Source organism: Carlito syrichta, unplaced genomic scaffold (assembly GCF_000164805.1).
Source record: "Carlito syrichta isolate Samal-C Ts95f unplaced genomic scaffold, Tarsius_syrichta-2.0.1 Scaffold135585, whole genome shotgun sequence".
Lineage (NCBI taxonomy): Eukaryota > Metazoa > Chordata > Mammalia > Primates > Tarsiidae > Carlito > Carlito syrichta.
This window is the reverse complement of record NW_007079681.1, coordinates 311,310-327,744: the sequence shown is the minus strand read 5'-3', so window position 1 is coordinate 327,744 and position 16,435 is coordinate 311,310. Positions and strand designations below refer to the sequence as shown.

At 50.7% G+C, this 16,435-nt stretch overlaps 1 protein-coding gene across 1 annotated transcript in view; it reads left to right on the top strand.

The window, feature by feature from the left end:
- Positions 1-1,285: 1,285 nt before the first annotated feature.
- Positions 1,286-16,435, top strand: part of LOC103250832 (metalloprotease TIKI2-like) — a gene marked incomplete at its 5' end in the record, with an annotated part of 42,372 nt that continues 27,222 nt past the window's right edge. The window contains 4 exons of the mRNA XM_021708219.1: positions 1,286-1,431; positions 3,486-3,579; positions 8,868-9,014; positions 15,205-15,379. Of these exons, the coding sequence (XP_021563894.1) occupies positions 1,286-1,431; positions 3,486-3,579; positions 8,868-9,014; positions 15,205-15,379 (562 nt within the window). The remainder of the gene's footprint in view (positions 1,432-3,485; positions 3,580-8,867; positions 9,015-15,204; positions 15,380-16,435) is intronic.

Genomic DNA, 16,435 nt, shown 5'->3' with positions numbered 1-16,435 from the left:
GGCTGAGGCAGAAAGATCACCGGAGCCCACCAGGTTGATGCTGGAGTGACTGTGAGCATGCCACTGCACTACAGCCTGGGCGAGAGAGTAAGACTCCAACTCAAAAAAAAAAAAATAGTAATAATAAAATGTCAGCCCTCAACACATGCACTCCCTATGTTCTTCTTTGCCTTATTTTCTCCTTAGCAACTATCACTTTCTAACATACTAAATCATTTGCTTGTTTTTTTTTTCTATTGCCACCTTTCCCCTGCTGTAATGAAAGCTGTGTTACGGCAGGGATCTTTATTGTTGTGCTCACTGTACCTCCAGGACCTGGAACAGCGTCTGCTGCTTACGTGCGAATCAGTATTTGTTCAATGAATGTGTAAATTAGTTCTTTTCCCCATGTGGTTAAGCCCAGACTCTGGGGTTCCTAGTGAAGTGTCCGCTGGTGCCTGGATCTCTGGTCCCCACTCGTAGCCTAGAGCCAGGCCCCGCTCCAGGAAACCTTGCGTTTATTTGGATGTCTTCTGCTCAGTAGCCCAGTGTCCGGAGACAGGATTTTGTGCCGGAGGCCTGAGAGCTCAGAATCCCGAGCAGGAAATAGGGAAGTAGTCGGCATGGCTTTGGTGCTATGGATGGGGCACGGAGGATAAATAAATAAAACTCAGCCGGAAGCTGGCAGGTTTTAACCTTTGAGGAAATGTCCCCTAGGCTGGAGAAAGCTTCCTGTGAAGGGAGCTGCCCTCTACCCTGCCTGGGTGCTGAGAGATTAGTCTGGCCCAGGGTCCAGGAGACACAGCTCTTCCCAACTGTGGGCATGGGAGGTACTGGGTTCTGGCAGGGAATAGCTCAGGATGGGGGTCCTGGGATAGTTGACTCACTTGGCTGTTTGTTCATCTGTTCACTCTACAAGTATTTTTCAAGCATCCGCTATCTGCGTGATAGGCACATACTATGCTCTCTCTGGGGAAACAGTCAAGACCAAGACAGAAGACTTGCCTGCCCTCAGAACATTCCCTGTCAAGCAGGAAGGATGGGTGTCAGGCAGTTAAGAGTATGAGGAGTGTCATGGCCTGGGAGGTGTCGGGTGCTTTGGGGGCACCTGGCAGGGGACCTGCCCAGTCTATGGCTCAGGAAATGTCTGAAGGAAGGAGCCAGATGCAAGGAGGAGAGTGAAAGAGGGCTCCAGATCAAGGGGGTACATAGGGGAAGATCCCAAGACTGGATATAGTGGAAACAGAGTGAGAGGCCACGAACCAGGGGAACCTTGGCAAGGGTGACCTCTTTCCTTTCCTCACAGGGCAACTCTGACAGCACCCTCTGCCTAAGGTTCTTAGGCCCCTCTTACTTCCCAGCTGACCACTCAGAATCTGGGCCTGAAAGACCAGCCCCTACTCTTCTGTTTATGTCTGTCCTTCCTGTCAGTGGTTGGGTGGAGGTGGCTTGGTGAGTCAGGTCTAGATGTAGCAGAAAGGACCCAGGACCTGCCAGCTAGGCCTGAGTTTCGATCTCAGCTCCAATTCTTCAATGTGGGACTTCGTGAAAGCAACTTGACCATCTTCAAGGCCTCAGTTTCCTGGTTTGTCATATGGGAATAACAGTCTCTATCTGAAAAGATTAAGGCATGAGATAGTTTTCCAGCATCTTTGCAACAGCTGTGTGATCTGGTATGTTCATTAACTATGATCTTGTTTTCCATTATTCTCCTCCTTAGAAGACCCTGGCCTCTACTTCTCTTCACATGCCCAGGGCCTTTGCACCTGCTGGTCCCTCTTCCCTCATCACTCTCCATCCCCTTGCCTGCTTTATTTTCTTTCTGTAATACATACTGTATTTGTTTTCCAGAAAAACAGAACCAACAGAATGCATGTATGCATTTGGATAGCTAGGGGGAGAGAGAGAGAGATTAGATAGATAGATAGATAGATAGATAGATAGATAGATAGATAAACAGATTTATTTCAAGGAATTGACTCATACACTGCATAGGTGGGGTTGGTTGGAAGTTCAGGGAAAAGTTGATGCTGCCGTTCAAGTTCAAAGGTAGTCTGCTAGGAGAATTCCCCCTTCTTTGAAAGAGGTCGACTGTTTCTATTAAGGCTTTCTATGATCGGGTGAGTCCCACATTATGGAGCACCCACATTATGCATTTTTAAGACTCTGCTGACTTAAATGTCAGTCTCATCTAAAAAGTACTTTCGTGGAAACATCTAAAAAATGTTTGGTCAAATATCTGGGTAAGGTGGCCTAGCCAGGTTAACATATAAAATTAATCCCCATGAGTCCACCCTTTGTCAACTGGGCACCCATACACATCTCCTTAAATCACACTTAATCTCCAAATAAGGACAATGACATGGTCATAGTTCCACCTACCATGATGCAACTATCCTGTGTGCAACCAAAAGCACACTAGTCCTTTCTTCAGAAAAGAATACAAAGTCTGTGGGTGGCATTTATTCTTCTCCTTGATATCCTGTGACTTAAATACTTTGATATAAAGTCAGTACGTCTTATGTTACATAATAAGGGGATAGGTAGGGAAGAAAACAAAGATATTTGAGATATAAACATACACACACACATATTTATAACAAAAGAAGGAGGAATACTCGTAATGGTTCCTGTTTCTGTAACTGGTCACATGGATGTAGCTGGTATTTATAACCACCTTCTTCTTCTACTACTCATTCTGTATTTCTGTTGCCTTCAGCAACAACCTCACCTGGTCATGGTTCTTAACCTGGCTGAGTGTCCCAGACCTTTATTCCTAAAGGCTTTGGGCCATCTTTAGTAGTTCTGACTGAACTGGGTTGTTGTTGTTTTCCATTGACTTTAATCTCAGGGTATGGTAATACTAAAAGATGCCCTAAAAGATCTCCTGTGTTCCAGACACACCCAACTTACTTCCATTGGAGTAGCAGTCTAATAGGACCAATCACTCCACCCAGCACAGTGACCCCCTTCTTTGCCTGTTGACTCAGAGGCCCGAGGACTGCAACGCCGCTGGGTGGCAGTCTCAACTTCTAGTTCAAAGGAGTCATTGTTGTATCTCTAACATGCTGCATAAAAATACTATTACTAATAATTTGTTTCTTTTCTGTTTACCTTTCTAGCAGGTAAGTTGTGTGAGGGCAGGGATGTGTGTCTGTTTTGTCCCTGGTTAACTGCCCAGCATCTAGAACAGTGCCTGGCACATGGCGGGTGCTCAGTAAGTTGGGCCACGAGGACTGAGTTCTTTACTGTAATTCCCCTGGGCTTCAGGATGGGTTAGCAGACCTCCACCCTAAAAGCTAGACCTGTCACAAGGGGTCTGGTCCAAACCTCCTTCTTGACCCAGGGGATCCTGTTGCTTTCTCTTGCACAGTGCCATTGCTGGACATCAGGTGAACACAAGCCTCAGTGTTCATTGTTCCAGCCCATCCAGGACTGTTTACTAGATTTCTCTGGAACAATAAACCTGTCCCCACCCTCCTGGCGCCTGCCTCACTCCATCCTAGGGCCCTGTTTGAAGACGTGTTTGAATTTCGGTCCTTCACTCGGCAGATGCCGCAGGCCACCTTGTGCCCGGTGAGCCCCAGTGAGGGGCCCCCGGTGAGCTCTCAGTGGCTGCCCTCCACACAGCCATCACGGGGAGAGAGGCAGCACTAGCCTCCGCCCAATGTTTGTTATTCCATGTCAAAGTCTTATCATAAACATTATCCTAGAGTGGGCCACCGAGGCTATGTGCAAAGAAGGTTTGTTATTCTAAGGTGGCCAGGCGCAGAAAGCATTGAGGCCTAGGAGTCTGAACAGCGCAGTCTGAACAGCGCCAGGCTTGGGAGTTCAGAGGGGTAGGTGGGAGTCAGGGCCAGCACTTCATTAGAAAGCCTGTGTGCTTATCACCCCACCTGTGTACTGACCAGTTGCCTTGAAGACGGGCTTCGCACAGATGGAAACCAAGTCCAGTTAGTCTACCAGCTCAGATGTCTGCAGAGAAGACACTAACGCTGATATTTGTTGGAAGGAAGGAAGGAAGGAAGGAAGGAAAGAAAGAAAGAAAGAAAGAAAGAAAGAAAGAAAGAAAGAAAGAAAGAAAGAAAGAAAGAAAGAAAGAAAGAAAGAGGGAAAGAAAGAAGCTTCTCTCTTTTGGGAGCACTGAGAATGCTCATGAAGAATGTAATTCCAAACCCCAGCTCTGTCATTTGTTGAATGGAAAGGAAGGAAGGAAAGAAGGAAAAGAAAGAAAGAAGGAAGGAAGGAAGGAAGGAAGGAAGGAAGGAAAGAAAGAAAGAAAGAAAGAAAGAAAGAAAGAAAGAAAGAAAGAAAGAAAGAGAAGGAAAGGAAAGAAACTTCCCTCTTTTGGAAGCACTGAGAATGCTCATGAAGAATGTAATTCCAAACCCCAGCTCTGTCATTTGTTGAATGGAAGGAAGGAAGGAAGGAAGGAAGGAAGGAAGGAAGGAAGGAAAGAAAGAAAGGAAGAAAGAGGGAAAGAAAGAAACTTCCCTCTTTTGGAAGCACTGAGAATGCTCATGAAGAATGTGATTCCAACCCCAGCTCTGTCCTTTACCAGTTGCATGGCCTTGTGCCCATCACTCTCCTCTGCTTCTTTGGTTTCCCATCTGTGAACAGAGACACCATCCTTGCTGACCCTCTCCTGGAGACAGCACGCTACCAAAGGGTAGTGGGTAACTAAGAGGATGCATTCCAGGGTGGCCCAAATGCCTGGTCTACCCCTCTCCAGCTTTATCCCCGTTGGTGAGGTACTTAATGTCACTTTGCTGCAGTTTTTAAAAAATCGATTAAATGGAATTGATAATAGACTTAGCTTAGAGTTGCTGTAAAGATTAAATACATTAACATGAGCTCAGAAATTTCCTGACACATAGTAAGTGCTCAATAAACACAATACTCCTAGTAATGGAGAGGTGAAGACTTCTTTATAAATTGTGCAAGAAGGGTACAGGACGAGAGGTGTAGGCGAGAGAGCACATGATTCAGGATCTGTCCTTCCCTCGCAGTGGCTCCTGTGTCTGCTATTGGACACATGGGACTCAACAGTGATCAGAGAGTCAGGGATCAGGACTTATCCCACTTCAGTGGGATAAGTGTCCAGAGCAAGGGAAACGCAGGGGTCTGCTGGAGGCATCAAACCCTATCTGGGTGGGAGGATTCAGGGATGACAAGCCCCACCACATTCCTACTGTGACACACAGAAATGCCTCATAAATGATCTAACCTCAGTTTTACATCTTAGTAATAGACTATTTATAATGGGCTTACTCATAACAGACCAACAGTAAATAGTCACTGAATACTTCTGGCTTTTTCACAAGACTCCAGAAGGAAAATAAGTGCAACAATGAGTGTGGATCAAAGTGGACTGTACCTGTGGACGTCTGGGAATCCTGCTGTGTGGTCCAGGGCACTGCAAAGGGTCCTGGGTTAGGGATCAGGAGGCTTGGAGTTGAGCCCACTCTGCCCCTAGTTCACTGTGTGGTCTTGGGCAAGCCCCACCCTACCTACTCCGGACTCCTCCCTTTTATGTGATGAGGTTATAGGATGAGAACAGTGGTTCTCAAACTAGGCTCCAAGGTATCCACTGGTTCCACAGAAAGGCCTTGGGAGTCCTGCTGTGGGGTAACATTGAGCTGGTGGGAATTCAGGCTTCAGCCTGCCTCCCTTACAACAACCAGGGAAGTTTCCGTTTTTATCTGCTCTACATTTTGGGTTCCAAGTAAGGTTCCTTTGAAAAACAACAGCAAAAACGGATTCCATGGCTAAAAAAGGCTTGAAAAGCCTTTGGACCAGATGCCCTCTGGGGGCCCTTTCACCTCTAATTTGGGAAGGCCTGGGTCTATTTTCTTCTCAGTTCAATTTAACAAACATGTATCCAGCACTTACTACATGCCAAGACTGTTTTAGCACCCTGCAGATTCTGAAGTACTTAGTTCAGGAGAACACCTCCCAGCTCCGTGAGGACCACATTATTGCAGAAGAGATTCTGTGAGTCAGGCGAGGTCCAGGGGGGCCATTTCCCTTCCAGCTAGTCTTCTGGGCGCCTGGGCCAATGACCTCACCACAGGTCAGGTGTTGCCTTGGCCGAGCTGACTCTGAGAAGCAGCAGGGCAGGTGTGTGCAGCAGCTAGGCGTGGTCTCAGGAAGTCTGTGTGTCCCGGGCCCCCGGAGCGGGAGAGCGGATCAGCTCGACACGGACACTTTCCTCCGAGGCATGTGCCGTATGGGAGGAAGTGCCTGTTGCCTTAGCAATGTCCACAGCAACAAGGCCACTGCCTCCTGTGATCCATCCCCAGCCACCATGCTGCCATCGACACCCTGCACCAGATGGCGCCAGATCGAATTTCAGTGGTGGCGGCCAGAGCCTAGAGGCCTGGAGAAGGCCCAGAGGTGGGGTGGGGGGCTCTGACCTCATCTCCAGCCAGCTCATTATGGGGAGCAGCCTGGGCTGCATCCAGCGCACTCCAGCTCCCCTGCCCAGCCACGAGCAAAAATGGGAGGGGATGGGGGTGATCTCATGAGCACAAGCTTGGCCCCGTCGCCCATGTCAATATTTTGGCTGAGCAGTGCATACCTGTTTCATGAGCTTTTTTGTTCTTGAACCAAGTGACTGCTGCCACTTGGCAGGATCTTCTGCCATGTGGTGGTGGTGTGCCTCAAAATGCAGAGTGCCCAAGTTCTAGGGGCTTATCTTTAGGGCTTACTGAGCAGCCTTGAACTATGAAATGACCATAGCAGGTGTCAAAGAAATAAAGGCTGAGGCGATACCCTCTCTTTACAAGGCACAGTGATGAGTGCTGCAGATTCAAAAGTGAGAAAGACACAATTCCCGTCTTCAGAAAGCTCATAGCCTAATGGAAGACTGACAGCAAAGGAGCCACTGCAGTCTAGTGTTGCCTCCATGGTGGAGGGAAGCACGGTGTGTCAGTTGGCTGTTGCCACAGCTGCACCGTGTAGCAACTACAGTAAGCATGTATTGCTCCTGCATCTGGGGCCAGTTGGGAATAGGCTCTGCTGATCTTGGCTGAACTTGTTCACATATCTAGGAGTTGACTGGCTTTGGCTGGCATTGGTCTAGAATGACTGTGGTGGGTGGCTCTGCTCCACATGTCTCTCATCCTCCAGCAGGTTAGCCTGGGTTGCTCTCAGGGCAGTGGTGGAGGTGCAGGAAGCAACAGCCTTGAGCACTTTTCTGGTCTTCACTTGTAATGTTGCCAGCATCCCACTGGCTCAAGCAAGTGCAGATTCAGGATGGAAGGGAGCGACAAAGCACCATGGCAAAGGCATGAATACGGGGAGGGATGAAGCGGCCATTCATGTGTGCATCTATCACCCATAGAGACCAGGAGAGCCCCAGGGAATAGCCTCACCTAGCTCCCAAGTAATCAGAGAGGCTTCCTGGAGAAGATAGCTGAGCAGGGTCTGAATGGCCAAGTCTGAGTCTGCAAGTGGAGAATGGAAGGGACAGGGTTTTCTATGAATGTGGAACAGCTTATAAGGAGGCAGAAGATTGTTTTGTTTACAGAGCGCTAAGTATTTTAGAATCAGGAGTTATGAGAGTCATATAAGAATCGAGATTATTGACCACAGCAAGGCCCAGGTTACTGCCTCGGAGACTCTACTCAAGAGCTAGCTCCTTAACCTCCAGGTAGGAGGGACCCATGAATGTTTTGAGCAGGAGAGAGAGAGAGAGATGATGGTGGCAGAAGAATATGGGATAGTTGGAAAGGGAGGGGTGTACAGGGAGATGGGAGGGACAGTAGCAGTGGACCCAGTGAGAGATGCTTGGGCCTAAATTGGGAAGAGCCGAGAGGCTGGGGCTAGTACAGACGAATGAGCAGGGCCTGAAGACTGAGGGCTGGGCTGGGGAGACAGCAGGGACAGGTGACCCGAAATCGCCTCCTGACATTTTGCACAGGGCCTGCCACATGCTTTTCTCCTATCTGTGCTAAATAATCCAAATAATGGTCAGGCTCCTCCCTTCTGTTGACCAAAGTAGTCTGGGATATTCAGTCACAGGAAACTAACTCCAGTCCAGGTGGTATGGATTGAGCAGGTGCCTCCTCCCTCTGGGCCTCAGTTTCCCCATTTAGAATGGGAACACTGGATTTGATAATCTCTCAGAGCCCTTGTACCTGGGACAACCTGGGTTCCTTCAGAGCCACGAGCCTCAAATGCCAGAGACTGTCAGGTTGCCTAAGAAGTACCCAGGGGCCCTCTTAAAAATACAGAGACCCTGATTCCAAGGGCGAGGTCTGGGCAGCATTCCGGATACCACACCCAGTGGTCCTCATGCTTGGCACATCTGGTTGGGCACCATGACTAGCACAGTGACCTGGACAGAGGAGCTTGAGGACACACATACTGAGTATGAGCACGGATGTGATGCTGAGGGACCCAGCTCCTTAGGCCTTTCCCTGGGTGAGGCAGGCTCCCGGAGGGGATGGCCTTCAGGTTGGCCCCTGACATCTAGCTGGGCTTTCTTCTGTTTTTGTTCATTTGTGTGTTTTGCCTTGTCTGGAGGTGTTCTTGATTACAAAATTAGTCCGTGCTCATTCTAGAGCTTTTCTAAGCACAGGAGCACAGGAGGCCAAAGAAAATCTCATCCATTCCTCCAAAACCCAGGCACAAGCAGGATGCTCATTTTGCCACGTCACGAGTAAAATATTAAGACCCAGGGCAGGAGCAGGCCATGTGGGCAAAGGCTAGTGATGAGAGTAGGCAGAGCACACCCGGAGCGAGACTGTGGAGACATGCCACCTGAGCCGACTGTGCGGTCCACATACCTTCTCTGTTCAGGACTACTGTCCTGAAGTCTAGAGTGGGGAGGACCAGCACCAGCGCCCAGCCAGGGCCCTCATTCCTCTCTCTCCTTGGTGCAGGTGCTGTTTGCCTTGAACCAGACCTTACTGCAGCACGAGAGTGTGCGGGCCGGGAGCCTGCAGGCACCCTACACCACGGAGGACCTCATCAAGCACTACAACTGCGGGGACCTCAACGCGGTCATCTTCAACCATGACACGTCCCAGGTGAGGTTCCTCTCCAAAGACCTCAGACCAGACCCATGTGAACCCATCTGGCATTTATTAGATCCCTAACGTGTGATAGGCACAGGTAATCTTCTCTCTAGGCATGGTAAGTAGGAGCTCTTGTTATCTGCCCTTGATAATTGGGAAAATTGAGGCTCAGAGAAGGGAAGAGACTTGCCAGAAACCACAGAACTTTTGAGCTGTTATCAAGTTATCAAGAGCAGTAGCTTGAGCCAGGTCCAGTGACTCTGGGTCCTAAGACCCTAGAAGCTTCTCCAGGGAGGCCTCTGAGAGGCTGAGTCTACATCTGAGGAAATTAAGACCCAGGGAAGGAAAAGTCCACAGTCACTCAGAGCTTGAACTTGAGTCCAGCAATGGGCATTCTGCTTTGATTCGAGTCCTAGAAGAATCAGGGCTGTCAGATCCCCGAGGGGGCTGAGCATGGCTTCCCCTTGTTCTCAGAGTGAGTTCCAAATACTTCCTCCAGCATTCAAGGCCCTCAGGATTTGCCCTCTGCTGGCCTTGTCACAGCCCAGGTCCCCCACGCCACAGACCTTGCTCTGCTGACCTGTGGAACTTACAGCTACTCTAATGTAGCTTATCTTTTAAAACTCTGGGCCTTTGTCCAGGATCCTCCCTCCCACAGTCCACTGTCACCTCCTGAAAAACCTTCCCGAGCCGCTGGATGGATGAGGTATTTCCCGGCACCTTTAGGCTCCCCTCCCCCCATGCCTCCTGTCATGGCCCTTGAATACCCATTCATTCAAGAAGCAATTGGATGAGGCAGAACGGGCCCTTTCCCTGCTCAGGACACTGCATGGGATCCCCATTTTTCTCAGGGCAAAAGCCAGACTCTTTACTGTGGCCTGTGTGGCCCCCTTACCATACCCCTACTCTAGCTGTTTTCTTCTACCCTCCCCTCCCTCCACTGTGGCCACACAGGCCTCCTTGCTGGTCCTCCCCACCTCACTTGCTTCTGCCTTTGCGCTGGCTGCTCCCTCTGCTGAATGCTCTTCCCTGGTGGCACCACGGCTCACTCCCTTTCTGCCTTCAGCTCTTGTCTCAAATCCCGTCGTCTCAGAGAGGCCAGCCCCAGCCATCCTATCTAGAATCATGGCCTGGACCCATGCCCACACTCTCACCCCCTTTGTCATGCTTCCCATGGCCTTTGTCATCCTCTGGCACACTATCTACTTGATGCATTGATGGCTGGCCATTTATTTGTCTGTTCCTCTCCACTACAGCGTAAGCCCTACGAGGGCAAGGGTGTGGAGCTGGATCCAGTAACTATTTAATGAGAAAGGACATAGAGGCGGATGAGAGGGAGTTGCCCTCTTGGGACTCACAGTCTCATAGGGGAGACAGGGAGATTCAAGAACTCTTCACCAGAGTGTGACTGACCCTCGCTGTGAGTGAGGAGCAGAAAATACCTTTGGGGCCTGTGGCAGGAAGGCTCTTTTAGATGGGCTTGGGGTAGGGGCTGGAGCTGGGGAGAGAAGGAAAGATCCCTGCAGGATGACAGGCCACAGAAGAACGGACACAGAATGTGTCAGCAGGAAGGAAGAATGTTCCAGCAGAGAAAGCCACATGCAAAGGAGCCAGAAGCAAGAGAGAATGGGGGCGGAGGTAAGAGGTGAGTGTTCAGGCTAGAGACAAAAGCAGGCTGGCTGTGGTGTGCTGTCTGTGCTTCCAGTCCCAGATTCCAAGCATTTGAGGACAAGGGTACGCTGCCCAGCGCAGGCCTGGCAGAGCAAGTGACTGTCGCATGGGCAGACGTAGGCCTGTGGCCTGCTTGATGCAATGCAGGGAATGAGAGGCAGAAGAAGCTGGAGGTTTTGCCACAGGAGGCTCGGGATCCCACAAGCTTTGGCTCAGTGGTGGAGAAATGAAGATGGAGAGAGCGCTGATACCGTGAGACACTTGTAGGGTCTTACTAGGGACCCGCTTTGTGGCAAGGCTCCAGCCTGCGTCATCCGCTGGGGGACAGGCCCACAAGTCCTGAGCAACCAGGGTGCTCTGCTCCCATGAATCCTGAGCAGAGGGGGCCTGGTCACAGCCTCAGGCCCTGGCCAGGTGGAATGAGAGGGAAGCATGATGTGGCCTCAAGAGAAGGCAAACTCAGGTTTTCTTTGAGCCTGTGTCCCAACCACTGATCTGTCTCTGGCAGGTGAAAATGCCTCAGTGGTCCCCTGGCAGCCGTACTTGAAGTGGGACACAGGGTGGATGGATTGGGTCACCCAGATTTGAAGAGCAACCCAGGCTGCGCCCAGGGTTGCAAGGCAGAAGCTAGCCCCTTGAGGAGGGGCTAGGCAACCCTGCAGATGCAGAAAAGCCTGGTGTCAGACTAGCAAGGCTAAATCCAGTGCCCATGGGAATCCATCTGAGATGGGGTTGCATCCCTGCTGGGGGTCACACGTCTGTAGGGAGATGAGGACACGGAGGCTGTGGGGCCACAATCAGTCTGCCTGCAGTCTGGGAAGCCTTCGGGGAGAAGGTGATATGGGAACCAACCTTGAGAGTGGAGTCCACCAGGTTGGAGTGAGGGGGGCTGGCAGACTGAGGAAGCTGTGTGGCTGGAGGCCTGAAGGACAGATTTGCAGAGCAGAGCACCATCCATGCAGGGGTGAGGGTGCCTGCTGGGGAGTGGAGAAAGCCCTGGAGGGTGTAAGCAGGAGAGCAGCCTGGTCAGAAAGCTGCCTCTGGCTGCAGCGTGGAGGATGATGAAGCGGCCTCTGGAGGGCTCCGGTGGGACTGGTGTAAGGTCCTGGTGGATATTGCCAGGGACCAGGGCCAGTGGCACCTCTCCTTGGTCTGCCTACCTCCTGTCTCCTCGTCCCCACCCGCAGCAATGACTGCAGCCCAGGCCCCTGGCAGCACTGTCAGTGCCTAGCATCACAGGGTGATATGAAGGCCCTCCTCTGGAAAGCCTGGCCTGAGGCCCCCACCTGCCTTGGGCATAGAGTAGCCACATTTATTTATTGTCCAAACCCAGATACTTTTGAGAGTGAAAGATCCAATGCAATTCAGGTTCAAAATAATTAACAGACATTGAGCAATCTCCTCTAGCCATAGACCTGGCCTGCCCTGGACAAGCCAAGACACATGATTGCCCTATCAGGTATCTCCTCTGGACTCACACATCCTGCACCGCCCTCTCGAAGCACAGATTCCTCAGTGTTCTTGCCCGCATATCTGATACCCCCACGGGGCTGTGAGCCTCATCAAGAGCAGCGGACCCAGTCTGAGGGTGCCCTATGCCCCCCTAGCTTGACACAGAGTGGGAACAGTGGAAGTTTCCACGGGGGGGGTCTGTTGGGTGGATGGGGTACAGGGAAGGGCTGCGGATGTGGAGGTCAGTGGCGTCAGCAGACCTGAGCGCTTGATCATCAGACCTGACCTTGGCTGGGTCGTGGGTCAGGGGAGCCTACATTGTAGTCATCCCCACAGCCCCACCCCAGTCCTGTCCAACCCACCTCCTCATCACCCCCTCCCTGGGGATCTTACATGTCCTTTTTACAGTGTTACTGTGCATCCTGCACTTAAACTCATCATGGAAGATTTAAGGCCCCTGACAAGTCTAATGACATCATTAATTTGCTTCCATCTCAGCCCTGGCCCAAACCCAGGCCCCATCCTTGACTTGGAGCCAAGGCCCATCAGCATGAAACTTGCAGAGAATGTTGGCCAGTGCTGGCCAGCCCAGGGAGCCTGGGGGTCCAGCCCAACTCCTCCATGACTTTGAAATTTAATTTTGGGGAGATTTGTCTGTACAGATGCCCTTTTGTGGTCAGGAAGCATAGGAGGAATGGCAGGGTGCATACGCAGGTCCCAGGGACCCTCGGGAGGGGAAGGGAAGCAGAATGCTGACTTCGTGGCTCTCTGATGGTTCTGAAGGTCATTTATTTGTCATCTCCATCACTACCCACTGCCCGAGACCACCCTTCACTGGGAAGGGTGATTAAGCCAGCTCCATCCCCAGGCTAGTTGTTTAACAACTAACGCTGATTCAAGACTTTCTCTGTGCCAGGCACTGTGCTAAGCACTTTCCAAAACTCAGTGTGCTTAATCCCTACAACAACCTGTATGACCCACATGTTACCAATCTGGAAACTGAGTCTGAGAAGCCAAGTGACTTTCCAGTTACAGAGAGGCCACTCAGCGAGTAAGCAGCAAAAGAGAGATTCCAGCCCAAGTTGTCCTGTCTGTCTGACTCAGGACCTATATTCACAACCCCTATACCTCTACTCTCTCTCAGTTGATTCATTCATTAATTAGACATTAGGCAAATATTTGTTTGTTGGTTTCATATTCTCTCCCATATCAAAGGAATAGGGAAAAGCCTGCCAGGGTCCTGTTTCCAGAAATAACTCTGAGTCACAACCTCTCTGCATTCCTCCCTACTCAGAATCCTTCAGTGTTTCCTGTAGTTGCATCAAGTTCAAGTGTGGCCTGTTTTGTTAGGACTGCCAGTTGTCACTTCCATAGCAAGGAGAGTTAGAACTCCATTCCTTCATTTGCCTATTTCCCTGGACACTAACTCTGATTGGGCACTCAGAAAGGCTATGCAGGTTATGCACTGTGCAAGGTTAGCAAACACTAGTCATGTTATTGTCTTGTTCATCCCAGGGCAGTGAATCTGCAGATAGCAGAGGCAGATGTGGTAGCCTCCTCAGAGTCCCTCAGGGCTTAGCCTCCGTTGACTCCTCCATTTTCCTCAGAAGGAGTGTTACAACTCTGCAGTGACTCTAGAAGCCATATGGCTGGGCTGCAGGACCCTTCTGGGGGATAAAGCCTGCGGGAAATTAGCCTCCCCATGCCAGGCTCTCCATCCACCTCACCCATCAGTCAGCAAGACCTAGCGCCTCATGCTCTGTGTCCAGATAAGTGAAGATAGAGCAGTGGCAGAAGGGACACCAGGTGAAGACATCCTGTGAGCACACACTTGGGGGTCAGAGTGACAGTTTATGGGAAAAGAGAAGGTATGTTCTGACTCCCTGCCTCAGTTTCCTCAACAGCCCTGTACATGCACTAGAGGAAATGGTGCAGGTACACCTGGACCTACCATCCAGTCTGGAAAGACAAAATGTTGGGAATGAAAGAACACAGGAGGGGCGACTGTGGCCAGGAAGAGACAGCACAACCTTATATCCAAGGTCCGAGGAATCTGGGCACCTTCTAAGTGCCAGGCATTGGGGACCAGAGACGACAGAGGGTCTACCCCTCGATCTCTCTCTGCCTAGTTCAGGAACATGTCATTGATGTTGCTCCCAGGCCACGTGGCCAAGTATGGAGCATGAAGTGATGGTGAAGTGCTCGGAGCATGGAAAGTTGGGTAGAACCAAGCCTGGTGTTGAGCAAGCCATCGTCCTCAGGAAGATGTGGTCCTGGAGTTGAGGTCCTCAAGAAGGGATTTGGGGATTGGTTTATGTCCTGGGAAGTGGGGAAGCTAGGGATAGTGGCCACAAATGGTGGCCCAGGCATTGGAAAACCAAAGGTGATGACCCCATCTCACCTCCATAGGGTGGCATGGGCCAGATGCAGCCCACAGAACCCATCCTCTCATTCAGTCCCCACAACATCATGAGTCCCATCTTACAAGCGAGAAAACGTGGGCTTAGAAAAATTAAGTAACTTGCCCAGTACCACACAGTGTCAGAACAGGAGTTGAAGCCAAGACAGCCTAATCCCATGTTCCATGACCTTCCTACTACACCAGGCAGCTCAGGTGACCCTGTCTACCCTCTTGCTGAATGGGATTCCTTGTACATTCCAGTCCTGGGCTTCGAGATGAAGTGGGAGTAAAGAGGTGAGCACTGTCCAAGCCTCCTTGGACCTCAGCACCTGGGAGCTGAGGGTCAAAGGGCAGAGACACATGGCAGAGTGATACTTGCAGAAGGTCAGCATCCGGGCTGTCACCCCAGCTTTGCCATTTCACTTGCTGTGCAGCTTTGCATGTGTCTCTGGATTTTTCCCACTCATCCTTGCTTCATCTGTAGAACTGGAAAAGCAGTGCTCATCTCAGAGGACTTGGGCATGGGTGTGGCATGGGTGAGAAACACATACAGAACACAGAGCCCCCTGAGGCATGCTCATAAAGGTAGGTTGCCTAGCCTCACCAGGCTGTGTGTGTTGGTCTGGAGTCCACCTGGTTCCATGAAGAATTAAAGCAGCCTCTGTCTTGCCTTTGCAGCTACCCAACTTCATCAACACCACCCTTCCACCGCATGAGCAGGTGACAGCCCAGGAGATCGACAGCTACTTCCGTCAGGAGCTCATCTATAAGAGGAATGAGCGCATGGGGAAGAGGGTCATGGCACTCCTGCAGGAGAATGAAGACAAGATCTGTTTCTTTGCCTTCGGAGCAGGTTTGGGCCACAGTGGGGAAAGGGGTTGTTTGCAGAATCCTGAGAAAATCTCCTGACCTTTGCTTTACCAAGAGAATAGCCAAAGCCCAGGATGGGACAGGAGAAGCCCCATCTAAGTGTGCCCAGTAACAGAGCTGGGAGCCAGGACAGTTCTGCTTCTGGTCAAGGATTCTTTCATATTGGTCCCCCTGGGCAAGGGCAGTGATCCCTGTCCCTGTCACAGATAACATCTGTGGCCCCTTTGTGCCCCAGGCAACCATGTGAGGCCCCAGAACTAAAGCCAGCTCCCCCTTCCAACCCACCTCAGGCCCGCCCACAGAACCAGGGCGTGGCTGTGAGGGCTGTGTGTCCCCGGGGGAGAGACTGGCGCTGGCATCCCACAGTCTTGGCTCCAGATCCCAGCTCAGCTACGTCCTCTTGGCTGGAACCTTCTCAAAGGCTCAATTCCTTCTTCCATACATGAACAGTGGTAACAACAACTATTGATGCATTGAAAACACCTGCCTTGTAGAATAGTTGTAAAAATGAGTGATAACATTTAAATAACCCGCTACATACAAAATGGCAGCCATGACAATCATCATCATTATAATGACAATGAGTGTAGAACCATGAACTCAGTGCTTTCTTCTGGGGGACCTGTGGCTTCCTGAAGAGGGGAGTTCAGATGTCCAGGTGTAGGGCTTGCTCAGCGTCTCTCACTGTTCCTTCTCAGATTTCCTCCCTTCTCCCTCGTTTGTTCTTTCTTTCTCCATGACTGTCCCTACCAAGACAGGATATCATATTGACCTCCTTTGTTAGTCAGTTTTGATTCGTAAGTTATAGCAACAGACATTTAGCTATTGCTCATGTTACCTGCAATGTGAGATGACAGAATTCATCTCCTGTTTTGTGGGAATTAGCGAGGTGACTTTGCTGAATGTCCTCATGTTCACTGCCTGGCACTGATCTTGTCACTACTGCCCCAGCCCTTCCTTTCCCCTGCTGTCACTCCTGCACTGCCCTCTAGGATGAGTAGTCTTGATTTTGTCAAGTGGGGTATGTCCACTGTTTGGC